The sequence below is a fragment of the Gobio gobio genome (assembly GCF_949357685.1).
Source record: "Gobio gobio genome assembly, chromosome: 7".
NCBI classification, from domain to species: Eukaryota; Metazoa; Chordata; class Actinopteri; order Cypriniformes; family Gobionidae; genus Gobio; species Gobio gobio.
The window spans coordinates 22,215,334-22,236,098 of record NC_137103.1 but is presented as its reverse complement, the minus strand read 5'-3'; the positions used below and the strand labels follow the sequence as shown (position 1 = coordinate 22,236,098).

At 42.5% G+C, this 20,765-nt stretch overlaps 1 protein-coding gene across 1 annotated transcript; it reads right to left on the bottom strand.

The window, feature by feature from the left end:
- Positions 1-3,933: 3,933 nt before the first annotated feature.
- On the bottom strand, positions 3,934-16,984 carry irs2b (insulin receptor substrate 2b). The gene is made up of 2 exons (XM_079821669.1): positions 13,652-16,984; positions 3,934-4,564 (listed from the first exon to the last, which is right to left on the bottom strand). Exons 1-2 carry the CDS (start codon positions 16,806-16,808, stop codon positions 4,560-4,562), a joined length of 3,162 nt encoding a protein of 1,053 aa, XP_079677795.1. The 5' UTR covers positions 16,809-16,984; the 3' UTR covers positions 3,934-4,559.
- Between the last annotated feature and the right edge of the window lie 3,781 nt (positions 16,985-20,765).

The window sequence follows — 20,765 nt, the reverse complement described above, 5'->3', positions numbered from 1 at the left end:
TGTGACTGGAGACCGGGAGGGCAAAACATTCACAATTTTTCCATCTGTTTCAAGCCATGAATATTTAGATCACCTCTCAAGAAGAAAAACTAAAATATGTGAACAAAATGCTGCAGTAGGACATTCTAAAATGTTTGATGTGGAAAACACTTAAAGTGCCTCAATGTACTAAAACAGTGATTTAAAAAAAAAAATCTAATTTAGTATACACCTTATTGATGATGCATACTACTATATACAGATGAGCAGATTTTAAAAATTTCAATCCTGTTTCTGTCAAACTCTTATTTCTACACATTGTCTAATTTGTCTGTAACAGAGTTGACAAACAATATTATAAAGAAATAACTTTTTTGTTAAAAGTAATAAAATAGAATTCACTTGTGTTTGACAAGCCCTGAATTGTTCAAAGTGAATGTGTTTTCAATGAGAATACTGGAAAGAATTTCTGAAATTAAACCGTTAGGAATAGACTCAAGTGTCTTATATCGTTGGAATCCTTGGCTCAATTTCATGCATTGAAAATTAGCTTGTTAGCATAGCATGGATCATGCATGGATTTGCTCGTCCTTCTAGCGACATTTTCGAGAAATTTTTACAAATCTTTTGAAAAACCTACTCCAAGGTGTTTAGCCTGATTGGAAGCAAACCAGTGCATAACTATTCCCTGGAGAGTGAATATCAATAAATATCAAAACAATTCAAAATTTTAATTCACGGGCCAAAATGTTCAACTTTTACTAAAATGGCTATAATTTGTGAAAGGAACAAGATAATTTCGCTAAACTCGGAACACATGTATGAGCTCAATGATTGGCCATTTAGTGGCGCTAAAACATGAAAACGGCCATGACCACCGAACCATTAGTCCGGTTGACCGGTTGACCATGTATGTCTATGAGGACATTGGCGTATCTCAAAAAACATGACCACCATCGGCCAATGAAATTTGAGCATCTATTAGACAAAGTGAATGGAGACCGATCGGAATGAATCTCAGTATGCGTCATCGGCACGTTGCCCTGAAGGAGCCTGAGAAGTTTTGAGCCAGCGCTTTTCACAGGAGTCACCTCCTTAGACTCCTGAATCCTTATGGTTTGGCCAATGGCGTGATTTAGCGTTTAAAAAACTTTTGCAAATATCTTCGAAACCGTTAGTCTGATCGAAACCACAGCAGGAAATTCGAAAACATAGGTTGATAGCTAAACAATATTGCCCACATGTCAAAATTTGTATAGGAAGTGGCAAAAAAATCAATGGTTCATTGTTATGCTCTCATAAATAAAAGTGTCAATAACTTAAAAACTTAAATTTTACACACATATGTATGTGGTAGAGATTGGGCAAGAGGTGGTGCTATAATTGTCAAAAAAAAAGCCATATTTTTCCTTTGTAAATTGCCTGTATTGGCTGTAAATGGTCTTTTCCATCTACAAACTAAGTGGTTACTTGCTAAATAAAGCATTTATTTTTATGAATGTGCTGAAAGGCCTTAAACGTGTGAACCCCGATAATTGCTGCTCGCAGCTATAATTTTTCCTTATCTTTTTGAAATGCAAAATGTATCTCCAATTATAGAATAATCACTCACATGCACTGAAGTGAAAAAGGTTGAGATCCAATGGTCTAATCAGTCAGGACATGCTGACCGAACATATCAAGGAGCCATGATACAGAAAGTCGGGCGGTCTCAGCTCAGCGTGATCCCAGGAACCCTTGCATCTGCTGAGGCGGCTCAGTACAGCAGGCAGGCCAGAGGAAAGGAACCCAGACCTGTTTATTTTGATCCTTTTGTCGCCCACCGCCAACCCCCACCCTGTTGGCACTGACCAGACTGTGCAATTCCATCTTACCCCTAGACTTAATTACCATTTTAATTAGCAGGGGCTTGAGAATTAATAATCCTTCATCATATGGCTTTGGGCGTGAAAATTCATAATCCCTTTAGTCAGTTATGTATTCTGGGTCAGGCAGTAGATTAGACAGCAGCTATTACGAGTGTCTTCATGAACTCAGGCTATTTGTTTAGTCTGCATTTTAAGTAAGCTCACAGACTCCTTGAGTGTGTTGTGAAGTTGCACAGATGATGAATGAAGACATCTGCTGTCTGGCTCAGGAAGTCACACAAGTAGTGTCATTTGTAAGATGTGAAAGAGACATGAGCAGAGAGACGGAGCTTCTTAAATAATGTTACTTTTTTATTGCATGTGGCTATTCAGAATCAATACAGTTTCTAAAGCAATGCTAATTACACTAAGTTTAAATTATCATTTCGAAGTAGCGTCACAATGCAAAGAATATGAAGTATATACAATGGAAGACACGGGGGGGAAAAAACTCGCTCAGGCATTGAAATATTCATACTGTGAAACAGCGTTCGCAAAAGAACGCTGCCGAAATTACTGTTAGGATTCAATAGCAAAGATGAACAAGAAGAAGAAGAAGAAGAAGAAAAACACTTTTCCATTCAAAATTGGCAGAGAAAATTTGTACAGCAAAAAACTTTCTTAAGGTTTTAAATATATTAACACAGTATTTATACATTTGGTTCCTTTCTGTAAACTAATCTTTAAAAAAATGTAAATATTGCATATGCCATTTGTGAATTTGTACCTATTTTTGTAATATCAAGTATTATTCAAAGAATTCTTGTTTTTTTTTTTTTTTTTCCTTTCTTTTATATTATAGCATTATCAAATATCCTCGAAGTGGCATTTATCGTACAGTGTACATACTTTCTTTAAAAAACGTACTGAAGAATTAGAAAAGAAAAGCGCCAGGCCCAAAGTTCAGCCTTTGGCATGTACCTTCATTAGTGCTTTAGTTGTTTGGGGGGGAAATTCATTCAAACACGTACCGTATATATATATATATATATATATATATATATATATATATATATATATATATATATATATATATATATATATATATATATATATATATATATATATATATATATATATATATATATATATATATATATATATATATATATATATATATATATATATATATATATATATATATATATATACACATATATATATATATATACATAAAAAAAGAAATAAGTTATAATCTTTAACTTAAAAATGTCAGTTGCAATCTCTTTATACATTATGTACAGCTTTCTAGGCAAACTTTTTCATATACTTAAGTGTCGGTCTGAACAACTCTGCCTTGCTATCAGTCTGTTAGTGGATGTTTAGGCCGTGCGTTTCGTCTCCTGTGGAGACCTCCGGAATACTCTACATTCAAAAGTGTCTTGTGTTACAATCTAGGGAGTTTGTAAGTGCAAGACAAAGCATTGGTTCTGACGAGTCTATCCCTGTCTGACGGTAGGGAGCAGCATTAATGGTGTCAGGCCTTCTGAGACGTCCCTGAATCTATCACTCTCTGGAGCGGCGAGCCGGCGGGTGTGGATGTAAGGCAAAAGGGAAGCCTGTGTGTTCAGAGCAGTGAAGGAGGGCAAGTCAGCAGAGGCTTCTGGGCTGTTAAGGTTTAAAGACAGTGTGCTAGCATGCCTAGGCTTGGTGAGAGAGGTGCTCCTCTCTCTGACCCGAGGCGCTCGACATCATTCATCTAGCGTGTGTTAATCGCGTGTGGCTTCGTTCCAAAACGAATAAGTCCTCCCTTACGGAAGCCTGCTTTGCATATGTGCGGGATTGCGGACAGGCGGCCACCCGTCCAGGTCCTTTACCAGCTCAGATAAATATTATTATATTAAAATCCTTTAAATATCTGCGTAGAATGCAAAATAACATTAATAGATCTTTGATTGCAGCGCAGGACCGTCCTCCGCTGCAGTACAAGACATTCAGTTACCATGGCAAACAGTTATCTTTGATACTCTTGTGAGTGTATGCAGGTCCTCCAGGAAACACTGTTTGACAGTACAGTCAGTAAGGCTTTGGATTGGTGTTTTTTTTTACGAAAACATTCACTTGGAAAAATAAATTAATTTCTCAATATATAGATTTTTGTAAGTCATAACCTGGCTCGTTCTGAGGTAGGGTTTTCAAGTGACTGCTTTTGTTGTGATTTCGAATTGAGAGTAAAATTTCTGAAATGCCACCTCTGTGCAGTGTTGCAACCACCCGCGCACGCACACGCAGTCACGCGCACTCTCACCGCCACACGGGGAAATAAATAAGTGACTTGTGCGACAGGTGTATGCGTGCGTGTGCAGATCAGATGTTTGGTTCACAGGTTTTAAGGGGGTTGAGGGACACTGGCCACTCGAAGTCCAGAGCTCGTAACAAAACCAGTGAAAAAGGTCCGTGACACAAAAATCGAAGAGATTGTAGTGAGTAACAGATGGACAGGAAGTCCCGCCTCTGAGTCTGCGAGTCGCCGTCGTGCCTCGCACTGGGGTCAAGTGTCTGTGTTGCCGTGGCGACGGCCATTCGAATGCATTTGGGAGGTCAAAGATCAGCCGAGGGCTGAAGCAGTAGCAGCAGCAACGTGGTCCATCTGTCCACACGAGCGCCTCCTCTCCTCCACTCGTCCCTTCCTCTCGACTTGAACAACGGAGGGGTGAAGGAGCCTGCCTCTGTTTAGTCTGCAAGGAACAAGAGAGAAAGAAGCACATTAATGTGATGTCTATAAAGACAGAGAGAGAAAGCACCACAACCCAATAAAACACAATGTTCCCCCAACACGATCACGCTGCCGTCACACAACACGACAGCCTTTTATGGGCATTCACTAGTCTTTCGGCGTTTTTCTGAAATACTATAATATTCCTCTGTGCTTTGTCTGGAAAATCTACCCTTTTCAATGAGCGGTGTGTGTTTTTTCCATTACCATCCGTACGTGATTTATACATGAGGAATGAAACTGGCTAGCGGGGGATAAAAGGTTACACACTCCCTCTGTCTCGCTCTCGCTGCTGTTCTTGTTCTCTCCTTTACCAAGTAAGGAATGCGCGCTCTTTCGCTACGAGCAGGTGCTCAGAGACAGACGAGGGAAACACTCGCTGACATTTAGCACTATGCAGCTGACGGAAAGAGCCCAAGAACGGCCGTACACTGACACACAACACGGCCTTAGATGTCCAGCAATATCCGTGCTATTTAAATATGAATTTACTAAACAGGGCAAAGTGCAAAGTGCAAAGTGGGGTAGGACGTGCTTTTTTTAAATGATTAAATAATGCCAGTAAATGGAATACTACAAATCTTAGGAAATCACGTTGCATGATTTATTGAAATATTCTCCTCCCATAAATATTGCATCTGAAAGGGAAACTCTTACAAATGCATATGCAATAAGGTCAGCAACACACACCCAAAAAAAGAAGAAGCTGTATCCAAGCCTTTTCATTGCTAGTGTCTTTAGTAAATCCTTTAACATCAATGTTAAATCTGTGAGGAAAAGAAAACTTTAAAGTAAACATTCTCCAGATATTTGAACCATTTGCTATGATTTTAGTATAATGGCAGTTTAAACCCAATTATTTAATTTTGGAAACACCCTGTTGACTTTAAATATGCTTAATATTTTTCTCCCACAGTATAAATAGGTTTTTATAGACACCATGCCATTTTAGCAAGGTTTTCCCTGGCAAGTTCATATTTTGGGACCTTTGGTTTAAAACCAAATGCTTTCTTGTGTTTGTTAACAGCTAAATGCAGAACAATGGAATGCAGGTTCCTCCTGTTTAACTGTACATGAAACATATAGCAAGAAAACAACGGCTTGTCCGCAACGCAAATGTAAAAATCAGCAGTGTTGGGGAAAGTTACTTTGAAATCTAATACATTACAATATTGCATTACTCCCTTAAACAAGTAACTAATTGTGTTAGTTACTTTTTAAGAAAAGTAATGCGTTATGTTACTTTTGCGTTACTTGTTTTTTATTTTTTTTTATTTTTTTGGGGGGGGGGGGGGGGGGGGGGGGTCAAATGTAAAGGCCCTTTCACACCAAAATTGAAATAATAAGGCTGATGGAAATGTAACACTTCACCGATAAAAACTTAAAATCTAATATAACTTTTGCTTATGGTTTAACTGAATCATCTATGGTCAGCAGCAAGTACACTGGTCAATAAAGCGAGATTAAATGCATAAAAAATATTTGTTTTATTTAACATATCTTATTATAGTTATATTAAGTTTATAGTATATAGTGTTCTGATTTTGCAATTCTCTGATTTTGTTCATTTTGAGGAATACAACTCTGCAATTACGATTTCTCTCAAAATGAGGATAAAAGAGCTGTCAGTCAATAAATGGGAAAATAAAGTAACTTGCATTACTTATTTGAAAAAGTAACTATTTGGCTGTAAATTTAAAAGTAATGCGTTACTTTACTAGCCTGGCTCCGCCCTCCTACGTACTTCCGCTCAATTTTCATTTTCCTTCAGTACTCCGTCTGGGACTGCGGTATCCGATAAAATTTTAACCGGTCCAATCAGTGAACAGAGGGAGTGGCTGAGAACGATGACGTTGATGTTGTGCGCTAGTTTGAGATGACATGCGTCACGACCAAACGTTAGCGATTGGTTATGACAGATCCAGAGTGGCTCTGTGCAGATCCAATAGTTTTAAACTTCAACAGAGTACCCGCCTTCGAGGAAGTTTGTCAATGGAGTGGCCAGACAAATGAAATGTATGAGTGGACCAGGTAGGACCAGGCTATTACTTTACTAGTTACTTGAAAAAAGTAATCTGATTACGTAACTCAAGTTACTTGTAATGGGTTACCCCAACACTGAAAATCAGCACAGGCGGATGCAAGAACGCATCCTGTGTGCACAGTCTGGTAAAAGAGGAAAAAAAAACGAAACGCGTCAGCTTTACGTTTGAAATGTAAACATTACAGTGTCGTTTGACAATTTGCTCCTCTCTCTCGCTGGTGTCTGGGTTCTGTTTACAAGACTAGATCACTATCCTGACCTCTCACCCGCTGTACTTGTTTGTGAGGTTTCATTTGCATGTAGGCCTCACACTGGGCGGAAGTCTCTGCTAACACAAACCCTTCGTGGGTCTGTCCTGCCTGGCTGTGCGCTAGCGCCACCCCCCTACCCCCCACCAATCTCCCCCTCCTGCTGCTTTTCATCCGCCTAGAACAAGAGCTGTTTTCATAGAGCAAGACTCGCTCTCACACACACTTAACAAACCCTTAATTCACAGCCATCGGCTATATTGCACACCATAATCGCTCCCATTATCTGGACTGCCCGCGCACATTCCGAACACTTCCGCATGTGAGCCCGATATCACAACATCCACTCTGACAAGGATGGAAGTCATTCCCATGAACGTCAGTAGGGCTGCATTCTCTCACGGAGATCTGGGTAAAGTGAGAGAGGAGGGGCCAGCGAGAGGTCAAGCGCTTTCACGGTCGTAAAGTGCCTCATCTTTTCTTGCTCTTTGATACCTCCCTCTGTGTGGTATTACGAAGTATTACTCTTCCAGTTAAGTGCTGACAGATCTGTTTGCTCGTGGCCAACTAGTGAAGACAGAGAAAGAGAAAGGGGAGTAGGTGCTTTCCTGTTGTCCTTTTAACTATACCGACGGTGGGAAAAACAGCAGAAAACATGTTTACGGCGCTGTCTCACCCTGACGGGTAAAGGAAAATCCCACAGCCAAAAAACAATGACGGTATTCTATGTCTACAACAGTAACAACAGCATTAATGGCTGCTCGGGCCTTGGAAATGTGTATGCAGTATTCCGTAAAAAAAAAAAAGAATAGTCCATTTTGATTTCATGGTAACTTTAAAGTCCCGAGATTTAAAGTCCCACAAAAATGTCTGATTCACAAACAAATGACTCGTATGAGTCGATTCTTTTTTGTGAATCAAAAACATACAGCAAAGCCAGTGTAGACCGATTCACAAACAACTGACTCTTATCAGCGGATTCTCTTTTGTACAAAAAGGCTGCCATGTGTGTCCAGCTTCATGTCACCATTAACTGGATAATGACATTATATGACCTGACCTGACCTACTTTACTGTCACCACACTGTTGAGTGCTTCAAAGACACCGCCTCTAAAACAAAGACGCTGTATTGACAACAGAAACATTAGCGTAAACTCTTACACGATGACAGCGCAGTGGAAACCTTGATGTGAACTTGAGCTTGTCTGCTCGTACCCAGACTTTCAGAGTACCATGTCGGGTGGTCCGATTTCGTCATGTGTAAAAATAGACTCAAAACAGACATAGATCTCCTTTCCCCACTCACTGATTCTCACATTCACACTGATGCCACAGATCCGGAGTCATGTAGTGTATGTGTATGTGTGGAGGTCAGAAGGCAGCTTGAATTTCACAGAGCTAATTAAGCAAGAGGAAGCTTGGCAATTCCATGGATGTCCCATTCCGATCCGGAAAGGCAGACAAAAAAAAAAAAAAACAGCGCCGATGAATGAGGGGGAAAGGAAAAGCAATGAGGTCATGGGACAAGCACTCCACAGAGACGGAGACAGATGAATGAGCAGAGGGAGGAACTTTATATATTTTATCTGTCAAATGCTGACCTGAACTGACTGCTCACTGTGTCCTGCGCTGCTACACCGTAATCTCACATACAAAATGCATTATGTTTATGTTACGCCAAGAAATTAACTTATTTTCAATCATTACATTTTTTTAATATTACCAGAAACAGTAGGAAACGCTGCTTCTTACATCTCAACGAGTAAATATAAATCGACAAACATCAAAGTTTATTATAAATATGCTCAAATTCAAATATCAGTAAGAGCAGACGGAGATCAGAAGTGAGGTTTGGACCCCCTGACCCCAAATTCCCTCCCCCGTCTCTCAGAGTAATCACTCAACCTGTAAGTCTTCAGAAGTGCAACATACTGCTTCCTAAAGATTTTTACGCTGTTAAAACCGTGCCTGTGTGGGAAATCAGCAGAGGTATTTAAAGCAGCCGTAATCTGGGACACGCTGGTTCAAAAGCCTGTGAACCCGCTGCCCCCGTCCACAAAAAAAATGTCCCCTCTCACTTCACACACGCGCGCGCACACACATTTGTCCCGCGACTCATTTTTTATTTATTTCACACAGGTTAAATATAGCCCCCCCTGCAGTCGAGTCGAGAACAGCCTGGTGTTCTCACACACATGTTGTAACACACAACTGTTCTCTCTCGCTCTCACACACACACCGCATATTTACAGTAGGGTGAAAATCAGCTGAGTGACTGACTGTACTGTAAACATGTGCTAGTGTTACTAATTTATTTATCCATGCTAGTCTCATATATCATAGAAGGGGAGTATCGGTTTTAACCCGTGGGGTAGAAAAATAACAATGTTTCTGTTGAGCTTCACTCAGTAGGATCTTCCAATGTCACTCCCTTTTGGGATGTTCACACTGTCAGCGATTTCTAGCAATTCAGTGAATGTTTGAGGAAGGAGTGACGTACATGGGCACACGAAATTTTAATTTAAGGAATTCACTCTCTCAAATAAATGTAGTTGTCTCGCTCACAAAACAATAATGCCAATAATAACAAAAATTACACATGAAGCTGATTTCAACAGCTCTTGGCTCAATATCAAATTGTTAACTGTAACTTTACAGTAACCGAGACTCAGACAGTCTGGACATCATCAACTACGGGAAGAGAGGCAGGGCAAAAGGTTACACTGTATGCGTAGTGTGATGATCTTCATATGTAAATGTCACGGTCTAATCTCATAACACTACAGCCAACTAAGCCAACAGAGCTCAGTGGTCATATGGAAATGAATTCCTGTCCATGAATAAGAAAGTGTGTGCATAAGGGTGTGCGAGCTCAGCAGATCTCACAGTCATCCTCCTTTATACAAATCCAAAAAGCAGCAGCACAGATAATACCCAAGGAGCCATTTAAATTCATTTGATGGCAGTAAAGCATCATCACTACATATTCTGCTCCACACACACACTCAGATGACTTAGCTCAGCAGGGGAGAAAAGGAGCATTCATTCAGAATCAGGCCACATGCCACGCAATTATTCCCACACACGGCACGTGCTCTTTAAGAGCATCCCATGCAGATTTCAAATGATATTTTCCAGCCACATCCCACTCTGCCACATGCTACCACACACGGGATGTTACATTTATAGGATTAGCATATAGCATTAACATATGTTAAATATTATATACTTTACACACACAGAGTAATGACAGAAAGTGATGAATGTACTATGTGTATGTGTGTGTGTGTGTGTGTGTGTGTGTGTGTGTGTGTGTGTGTGTGTGTGTGTGTGTGTGAAAGAAAGAGAGAGAGAGAGAGAGAGAGAGAGAGAGAGAGAGAGATCTCAAGGACAGAGGGATATAAATAACTTTTGTATGTTCTATAGATTCATACAATCCCAAGAAAAACAGAAGGGATGCAAGTTGAAGGTGTCGTTTGTGAGTGAATCTCACAAAAAAATAAGATTTAAAAAAAAAAATTATTAAAATAAAATGACAGTACAACAAACATGATTGTGATTTAGTTTTTTTTGCATTATTATAATATTTCTGAGGGAGGAGGTATTTGTCATGAAAATAAGATATTTATCATGCAAAAAAAATAAGTTTAAAAAATAAGCTTAATTTTTTTTTATGTTCAAGTTTTACAAAAATGATAAAATGAGAACGTACAACATGAATCCATTTTCCAAACCGTGTTTTTGTCTTACCCTGAATCATTATGGTACACTTAAAATAAAAGTTTATATTGGGACTATTTCAGACCGGTTTGGTAGGAACCGCTGCGGAGGAGCACAGTCCCTGCGTGACTCGCCATAGACATAAACAGAGAGAAGTAGCTCCGGCTGCAATGTTCTTCCACAAGGCGCATGCGGTTCTGTTTATTAACCGCTAGAGTGCAAAAAGTTACGGACTGCAGCTTTAAACAAGTGTAATTTATTATTTAATTCTAATGATTTGGGGTGAAATATAAAGGTTTCGTGAAATTCAGCCGTGTGTGTCTTTTAGTTGGTCACCAAACAAAGCTGCTCAACAATGTCTAATCTGTGGCAGTATGTAATCCGCCTTATCTGTGCTGCTAAAAGTGGGAAGCAGTGGGAAGCAGTTTCACAGAACATCTTGGATGAGTTTAACACTCTAAAATCTGCAACAATAGCAGACGACAACAACAACAACAGACTAAGAGGTGAAAGAGGACATGGAGAGTCAGAGTGATGATTGGTGATAGACAGAAAGGAAGAAATTAAAATAATCAGAGGAGATATTAAACAAAAAGTTTTATCATGGAAGAGAGAAAGATAGTATGATGATGGACTAGGATTCAAAGGAATAGGTGTGTGTGTGTTGTGATGGGGGATGGTCGCCTGAGCCTGTTCTCTAGAAATAAAAGCAGGCAAATTGATAGACACAATCTCTCTTTCACTGCTGTACTTTTCAATTAAATCAAGTATATCAAAGAGGGAAGGGGCGGGACTTGATGTGTCTGCAACAAAGGAGAGATTTCACTTTTATTTCAAGCTTATGCCAACTGCTTTCACTGGTTATCTGACTGTATCTCCTCCTCATATCTCTCTCTGGGCTGTTGTGTGGGGCAGCAGATGGCCGCTAATCATTAGTGTATTGTCAGGGCTCTGATAGGCCTGATAACCACTGTGCACTGCTTGGAATGGCAGGTGCACGACCCTGGCCCCCGCCATCTGCTAGCCCGGCCCCCTCACACACACTATTCTCAGGAGGGAGGATTCTCTGGAAGCCCCTCACAGACACACACAGCTCTCGGAGATGTGCTAATGGTAAATATTGAATAAGACAGTGTTTACTCTCTCTTCTAGTGCTATTATGTAGGGACGAAATGGAAAGAATCCAATCTAAGGAAATGAAAGGTACTCAGAGCTCTTTGCGCCCCGCTCGTCAACCGCTGATCTCCATAGCCCTCTATATCCAAGGCCAGGTCAGAGGGGACCAATTTAATTTACAACACACTGCTGGAGGATTTCGGTGTTCAGTGACTCAGGGAGGATGCCGATGTGAAAACCGCTGAAATAAAAACGGCCGAGCGTGACAAACACCAATCAGTCCAATGGGATGACGCTCCGTCATAAACCTGAGTCAAACATCCTGCACACTATGTAAATATGTAGTTATGTTTGTCAAAGTATGTGTCTGCTTCCCATTCACAAATGTGCTATTCAAATCAGTGTGTAAACGCGACGGGAGGAGGGATGGAGTGGAATGTGGCATTACAGACGCTGGCGTAGTAAACAGAGCGCAGCCTATCTGTGCTCTCATCTCTGCTCAATGGGTCCCGTCCTGGCGCAAGTTCCTATCAGGAAGACTATCAGGCCGTTCTACACAAATAAGAGCTCTGTGTTCCGTCTCTGTGGCTCATCTTTTGTTTCGGTGGAATGTTGTCTGTGACCAATCCCAGGGCTGGATGGCTGAGCTCTGGCGAGTGTGCGCCGATGTTTCTGCGAGTTTTCTATGTGGTCTCCGCCCACTTTTCTAGGGCTTCCGTGGCCCGCGGCTACGTCTTTCTGCTCCGTCCTCTTGTGGAGGTAAACAGAGAACTGCAGAAACACCTGCTCCGCCAGCACAAACACTCACACACCCTAGAGATCATAAATGAGCTCCTGATGCCGTCTATTTGCCTTACATGGTGTGTGTGTGTGTTGTATTAAGAGGCTTCTGCTTCTAGACTCTTTTGTGAAGTGTCATTCATCAGACAAGTCGCTCTGCCCTTTAAGTGCAATCCTTCACCTTGACTTTTTGTCAGTGCAAGAGTCTCATTAAAGTGTAGAAAACTCCTTTTTAACACTTATACACCCTTCACACAGTCCCACTTACACCTATCTTCCACGTGAGTCTATATCTGTGTCTATATCAGCCCACATGTTTATCTCTGTGCTGCACAAACAACTTTGTTTTTCAAGTCGTGCCGAAAAACAAAAGGTGGGTCATTCCTTAAAAGAAACCTGGCAGGTTGGAAAAACAAGCCTGCGCTAACCTCTCTGGACGACCTTTGCACACGTTCTGCATTCCAGCCCTGAAACCCCCCCACCTGAAAAACGGATAAACAACTGACTCACTTGTTTTTATCCGGGCTACTGTTCACTCAAGTATGACATAGTGACTCTGATTCAGAGAATGAGTCAAGGTTTAATGCAAATATTGGGAATGTTTCTTCTTTTGCTAAATTATTGACATGCTCTCTCTCGTCTCTTTCACATTTACGCCCTCTCAAACCGACAGCGCATCCCACAGTCATCCTCACAATACTAATAGGGAGCTCCAGTAAGAATGAATAAAAACTCTTTAACTGAACTGTTTTCATCCCAGACACTCGTGCAGGCACGGATAAAACGACCAGTCACTGAGAATAATAAACTGCGCCACAGCTTTTAAAGAGGCATTTCCATCATTCTGACTCGCAAGTTGCTTAATTAGCTCTCTCACATAAGAGGGAAATTTGTCATGTGGCATGTTAACCTGGTGCCAACTCACTACAGTATGACATGACGGTTCATTTTTGCAAAAATAACAACTGCATATTATGCAGTTGTTCTTTTTGTCAAAGTATTCTGTCATGTCATACTGTAGTGAGTTAGCACAGCTAAATCATCCTGAATGAACATTTCAGAGAGACTAATGAATTAACGAATGATGGTTGTGAGCTTGCACATCACCGGTTATCTTTTTTATGAATGGACAGAGCTTACCTTTTACAGTTGTTGCCGTCTCCTTGAACCCAAGGCTGGCGTACGGACTGGCATGTATTCCATTGATGCCCTCTTTACAGCAGCTGGCAGCTTTGAACCGGACAAGCGAATCACAGCTGGCAAGTCCTCCGTCCATCAAGTTTAAGGCAATGTAGTTAAGTCCGTTCTGAAAGCCGGCCGATGTCTCCCTGCACATGGGACTGTTGTACTCTTCGTCCGATCCTTCGCTGTTCCTCACAGAAACAGACACGTTCTCCACAGAGGCTGAACCGTGCCGCCTGGCGTCGTGTGCGAAGGAGGGAAAAACTGGTGTCACGGTGGTGGTTGAGGAGAATGTCTCTGAACTGTGCCGCCTGCGTCCCTGGGGGTCGGCGCGAATCACTTTGGCACCCCGGTCGGGATCCACCAAGGCCAAAGTGGTACCATGCAGCAGAAATGCCTCAACGGCAGGCACTCCCGCAGTCTCATCCACAGTCAGCCTCTGCATGCAGGAGGATGGGCTGATGGTCTGCCCACCTTCTGCGGGCTGCGAGACAGGCTGCGCAGGGGAAGCGGGCACAGTGAACGTCATCTCTGTGTAATCGTCTTTAGCTTTATTAACTGGGCCCACTGGGGCCACCTGTGCAGTGAGATGGTACCTCTCCTCTTTCTTATCTTCCTCGGAGTGGGCGGGGCAGGACGTGAGCTCCAGCAGGGGCTCCAAACCATTAGAAGGAGCTGCGTTTCCAGATTTGGGTGACTGAGAACTCACATCTATGTTCATGTAATCAGAGAGGGGGGATGTCCTCTGATCGGCAGACGATCCGAAGGATGAGGCTGGGCTCTCGGAGGAAGAAATGGAGGGCGGGGTGCAACTTTCAGCAACATGTCCAAAGTCTATGTTTATGTACTCACCGGGGCTTTTTGGCTCAGAGGGGAGGGGGTGCTCGTTCATACTGGGTAACGTCCGGAACGTGTCCAGGGAGAGGCGGGTGGGCCGGTTTATCCTGTGCAGGAGGATGAGACTATCTGTGCGGCTTTGTCTTACAGTAGATGGGGCTGTTTTTACTGACTCCTCTATTATCCTATGACTCTGAGGATTCATGACAACATACTGATCATTGTCCGCATCCTTTAGTGTCTGCTGGGGCTTATGACAGCGGGGCAAAGAATTAAACAAGTGAAGCTGTCTGAGACACGGAGACTCAGGGCTTAGGTAGTAGTCTGGAGGGGTGACTGAATCTACAGGGGACATGTTGAGGTACTCACCATTAGTCAGTTTCCCATCTGAGCTGTCGATGGAGAATTTAGAGCCGCACAACATCCTCATGTAGCCGCTGTCATCCAAAGAACAACTGCTGGGGGAATTGGTTCTGTAACCGTTAGCTATAGTGAGTGGGTGCGTCCTGGGGTTGATTATCTGCTTTGGAGCAGAAACGCACATTGGGCTCATAGGCATGTAGTTGTCGGTCTTCCCCCCTTGCGGAGCCACACCTGGTGTCATTGGCATGTAGCCATCGTCGCCCAGATTACTGCTGGAACTTTTCAGTAACGATCCGATTTCAATGTCCCCATAATCCTCCGGGTAGGTGACCTTTGGGGATGCGGTGTGAGAGCTGCGCCCCGAATGGCCCCCAGTTGTGTAAGTAGCTCTCATGAGCGTGTACTCGTCCAGTGAAGCTGAGGACACTTGTGATGGCACCCTCTTCTGGTAAGGCATGGTGAGAGAGTGTGTCCTCTTCCTGTAGGCTTTCTCCAGGTCTCCTACGCTCTCCTCGGATGCCACCCGGATGCTTCGCCGTCCACAGCTGTTCGGCCGTTCCATGATCATATATCCATACAGGTTGCTGCCCTCCTGTGAGGGGGGCGTGTCAGCGAGCGACTCAGGTGTGTTGCTTCGGTTTGCTGCTAAAAGGTGCCGTATATCACCTGGGCTGGAGCCGCACTCATCGCAGGAGATGAAGCCGGCGTCGCTGGGGGAGCCTGAAATGGAGGCGGTGCAGCTGGAGGGGCGAGGGCCTGACAGGCTGACAGGGCTGGCAGCTGAGGGAGGGGAATGAGACACAGGCATGCACATGGATTTACTATGCTGCAGGTTTGATGACTCAAATGTTCTGCATGGGCGACCTGTCACTGTGTTAGAGCGGCTCAAATGCGTCCTGTTGGCGCCTGGGCTGATGGGGCTGCCTATGGTACCGTCACCCTCGCTCGCCGTGCGAATCCTACAGGACGTCAGTTTTGTCACGGGAGACGTCGCTGCCATGCTGTCGGTGCGCGAGCGCCGTGTCAGCCCGGTCTGACTGGGCGGGAGGTTGTTAAAGTGCCGCCTGGTGGGCACAGATATGGGGTTGGTACCCGACGACTGGCTTTTGCTGCGCGGGCGGAACTCGGACATCTCTTTCATTGCTTTCATCGCCTCCAAAATGGTCTCGTGAATGTTTTGCGCCACCACCGAGTCGTCCGCCTGCATCCACAACTCGCCGGGTCCGATCGACGCGGACCTGCCCACCTCGATGAAGAAAAAGCTGTCCGAGTGTCCGCAGCGGCGTATGTTCATCAGCTGTAAAATCACTGACGCCACCTCCGTGTTGAGTTTCACGAAGCTGATGGTCCGGCTGGATAAACACAGCCTGTAAACGCCCGTTAAGTTTCTGCTCTGTCCGAGTCCTTTAGATTTCAAAGTGACCTGCCAAACCTCCTTGTATGTAGCGGCGACGGGCGTTATCACGCCGTAGTTCGCCTCATCAAAGCCGACGAGGGAGGACGCCGAATTAGAAGCGGAACCGTCGCTCACTTTCCCCTCGTTCATTAAATCCGTTAAGACAGTGTACCAGTCCTCCTGTTCCTGCTCGTTTTCGGCAGCCACGGCGAAATACTCGTCCTTGGTGTAAAGGGCGATCAGGTGTTTGTGTTTGGCATCGGCTCTCTTGTTGATGTTCAGGCACGAGTCCAAATGAATTACCCGTTTAGCAGCCGACTTGTTTTTCCATTTCTTCTCGCTCTCGTAATACTCCAGCCGGGCGCGAGAGCCCTCGCTCGGCTCCCTCAGCACGAAAAAGCGCTTGTGTCCGTGCTTCTGTTTCTTCAGATAGCCGCATTTCTTGACGTGGTTGTTGTTCTTCACTGTCATATTTGAAATCAGCTGTCCTTCTGTCGGCGGCGGACTCGCCATTCTCATATGCTCTGAAGAAAAACTCTCACTTTTCCTCAACTTGTGCTGTCAGTCAGATATAATCCTGTCAGACTCTCTTCTGTACCCGGCGCGGAGTGCGCGTTCGCTGCGAGGAGCGGTTTAACAGTAAATAACACATATCGCTAAGTGACTGGAGTGAAGAGGGAAAAACAACATGTGACGTCCTACACATCCAGCTTTGGTTACACAAAAAATAGAAAGAAAAAATACGCGCACACACAGAGGTAGGCGGTGCAAACCTTCGGGGGAAGGCGTACCTGCGAACCAGCCCCTTTTTAACAGCTCATTGGGCTCATTGGTGGAAGCATCTGATTGACAGCATAGAGCACCAATCACGTTCTACTCCTTTTCGCCGCTCCGCCCCCACTAGAACATCCAAAGGTGTCTGAGAATTGTCAGAGGAACGCTACCCACTGAGCGCGCAGGACGGATGGCCGCTCCGAGTTCTGTATTTTATTCAAATACGGAATAAAATGACTGCGAATAGTCTATGCTTTCAATATTCTTGGTTCCCTTTGAGGAACAACTGGGGTGGTTAAAACAACCAGTACTGTACAGGGCATAAGTTATTCCTTTTTCGTTTAGAGAGTGTTCATTTCGCTTATGATGACTATCGAATGCGTTTTAGCTCATATCTATGACAATATTAGCCCACTGTGACGTTCACTGTATTATTATAGTGTCATGTTTTTCGAATGAGGATTATACCTAAAAGTTTTATGTGCACAACACGTTATCTTAATTAAGTTACGGTTAGTATTATAGTATTATGTTGTGCATTTTATTAATAAGGGACAAACCCACTTCACGTCAGTAAGCATCATCTATATTCTCTCCTCTGACGCATTATACAATTCATATGCAATACGTGTGCCCTTATACTCCTATAGCCTATATTAGGCTAGGCTACTATACTTGGCCTCGTTATATTGACGCATTCGGTTCGAGGCGAATCGTTTAACCGTGAGACTATAAAAAGCCGAAAGTTTGCGGAGCATCCTCGTTATGTAACGCAACCAGTGCTTTATATGTACAGAGTCTGAATGCGTCTTGTGTTACGCGACTGCCTCTAGCGTTCCCGAGTGTGTTTGTATGTGTTTTTGCCTTGTTTCGCCTTCCACTAGTAGACGATTCTTTCCGGTCATTGCATTTACTTCGCACTCCTCCTTCACATAATGTACAACACCCCACCTACACTGCACGGGAGCGACAAAAAAATTACGCCGCCGATATATGAATGAAACACTGCACGCGCACGACTATAATGCGAGCGCTGTAGTTAGACGCGTCGCTCGCTAGTAGGAGGACTGTTTCGCTCTCCACGTAGTATTTCTAACATAAATGAAGCATTTCAAGCCCGGACAGTAAAATGTCAGCGAAACTGTGTCAGTGTGTTCACGTGAAAGCAGCACTGCATCAGTTCTGCTCTAGTTTTTGGTGGGTATCAGTGATGACGCTGCGATGGAGGGTCTGCTGAGGATTGAGTACGTCAGTGAATGCTATGTGCGTAAATAGAGAGATGCTTATAGGCTACTCCTCTCGGATGAACTGAAATGTACTGTCTAGCTGTGCGTTATCCAATAAGAGCACACACCTCCCGGGAAAAGATGTCTCTTCTGATTGAAGACACACACAAAAAAAAAACACACACACAAAAACAATGCCACATAGGCTAGAAATATTTTTTTGTGGTGGAATTTCTCTGTCATTTCTCTGCCTCTGCTTTGAGTGAAATGTTGTTGATATAGGCTGCATTGCGCTTCATGCTAAAAAGCGAAAAAAGGTGATCTCTTAATATCATGAAAATGTCTAGGCTATTTATAGCCTATTAAACCTAAAATCTATGTAATTTATAAAGCTAGCGTGTCCTATGTTCTGCAGATCATTAAAGGAAACCTTATACACAGTGTTTTTGTCTCATCTAATTTAACCCATTGTTGTCATCTTATAAATGGTCTCATGTGCATGGCCTTGAAAAAGTCCCACAGGGATTGAAGACCTTTCCTTCCTCACATTAAAACAGTTTTTGCTGTCTCAGCTCTAGATCTCCTCCTTATTCAGTGGCAAGGTCAATTATAGGTCAGTCAGGGCAACAATTCACTGATTTTAGCGGAATGACTGGAAATTCTTCAAAATACCTTACTTACTGATTCTGTCCTCTGCCTGTCAATAACTCAATGCAACAGCTCAGTAATCGGTTGAGAATTACTGGCCCATACGAACTTATAATGTCACTGATTTTCACCCTCAATAATAAGCAAATGACAAGCTTGAGTGAATCAGGTATGTATGGCAAATGAGAACTGCTGGAATTAATTGAGTATACAATTATAATTATAAACCCCACCCCTAATTTGTGCAATGCATGCGGCTGTGTTCATAGATAAACAAAGCCATGCTCAATGCAGTCAAATCATCATCAGTCATTGTGTATTTGTGTCAAAATACAGACACAACTCTTGTGAAAAAGAAGTGTGCTTAATTGTATCGAATGTGTCGTTTTCTCAAATCTTAAGAGTATGTTTAAAAAAGTACTGCAGAAATAATATTAATGAAAAAAAAGACCACTTAAGTGTACTAAAATAGATTACACCTTCATGTTTCCTAACACGCTTACACCACCTTTAAACATGTCGAATTAAAAGCTTTACTTTTTAAATCATTGTTTTAATAATCTCGTGATATGCATTAAAGAAGAAAACTTATTTTGATGTATTTTGACTAACATACTAAAGCATATGTACTTGATTATAATTTAAACCGTATGGTATTTGATTTAAAGGTAATGTACTTTAAATGTACTACATTGCAAAAATACTAGAAGTAATTATGAAAATGAATATAAAAGTGTATTTAGTGGGTCAAAAAAATTTACTCTAATGTTCAAAATTAAGTTAAATGTAAATATTTCTCTTTTTTTAATCTTTACTTCATTTTAATTAACATGCAATTACAGGCACAATATGTAATTTTTCGCCATGCTTGATGACGTCTTGATTTCGCGGAATCATGGGAGCTGTTGTCTTCATATCTACAGCCAACGCTTCCACTTCATCTGTATGTGGGGAAACGCAGTGCTGTTTTATCATATTAGATTTGTTAAGAGTTATATTATAATGCTACTCTGTGCGTTTGCTCAGCGGCTATTGAGATGCTTGTTGCACAATGCAGTAAGCTAGATCAGTATTAGGCATGGTAAAACATGGCACTTGCAGTAAATTAAAAACGAGATTTAAACAATAAGAATAACTGAGTTTCATTTAAACACTAACAATGATTCGTTTTCTGTGGATGAATGTATCCAAGCAGTTGCTCACCTGTCAAATAAAACACCTAATATAATAAAGCGTCTTTGGTGTTTCCATGGTTTCTACGAAATAAAACGGGAAATCGAGGGCAACACGGGTATGATGTCATTGAAAGGCGACGAACAGACATGGTCCGTGTCCTGGTTAAAATTGCTTATTTCTCTGGATTGAAATAATGTTGGGAACGTTTGTGATAATGTAAGGACACAAGTCAACAAAATATATAACATTGTTCTAGTGTTTTTTGGATATTTTAATCCAAAAATCTTACATATTGTGCCTTTAAAGGTGCAGTGTGTGAATTTTAGCGGCATCTAGTGATGAAGTTGTGAATTGCAACCCCCCCCCCCCCCCTCTCTTTCGGAGCACATAAAGAATCTACGGTGGCCGATACAGGACAAAAATGTCGTCATCGGAGAGATGCTGCGTCCGAAACCTGGAAAATGCTGCCTTCGGAGGACACATTTCAAGGTAGGAAAATCATCAAGGCACGTCTGAATCTAATGTTAGCTTTACTTTCTGTCTCCTGAAACCTTAATCTGATTAATTTTTGAAGGCAGCATAAATGTATCCTTCACTCCCTTTGATATCCCACAATCCTATGCGTTCTATTCTGTGATAGTTGAGTTGGAAA

Bases quoted from the DNA above. Each gene is read 5' to 3' on its own strand.
- irs2b (XM_079821669.1), bottom strand. From the start codon at position 16,808: ATGAGAATGGCGAGTCCGCCGCCGACAGAAGGACAGCTGATTTCAAAT.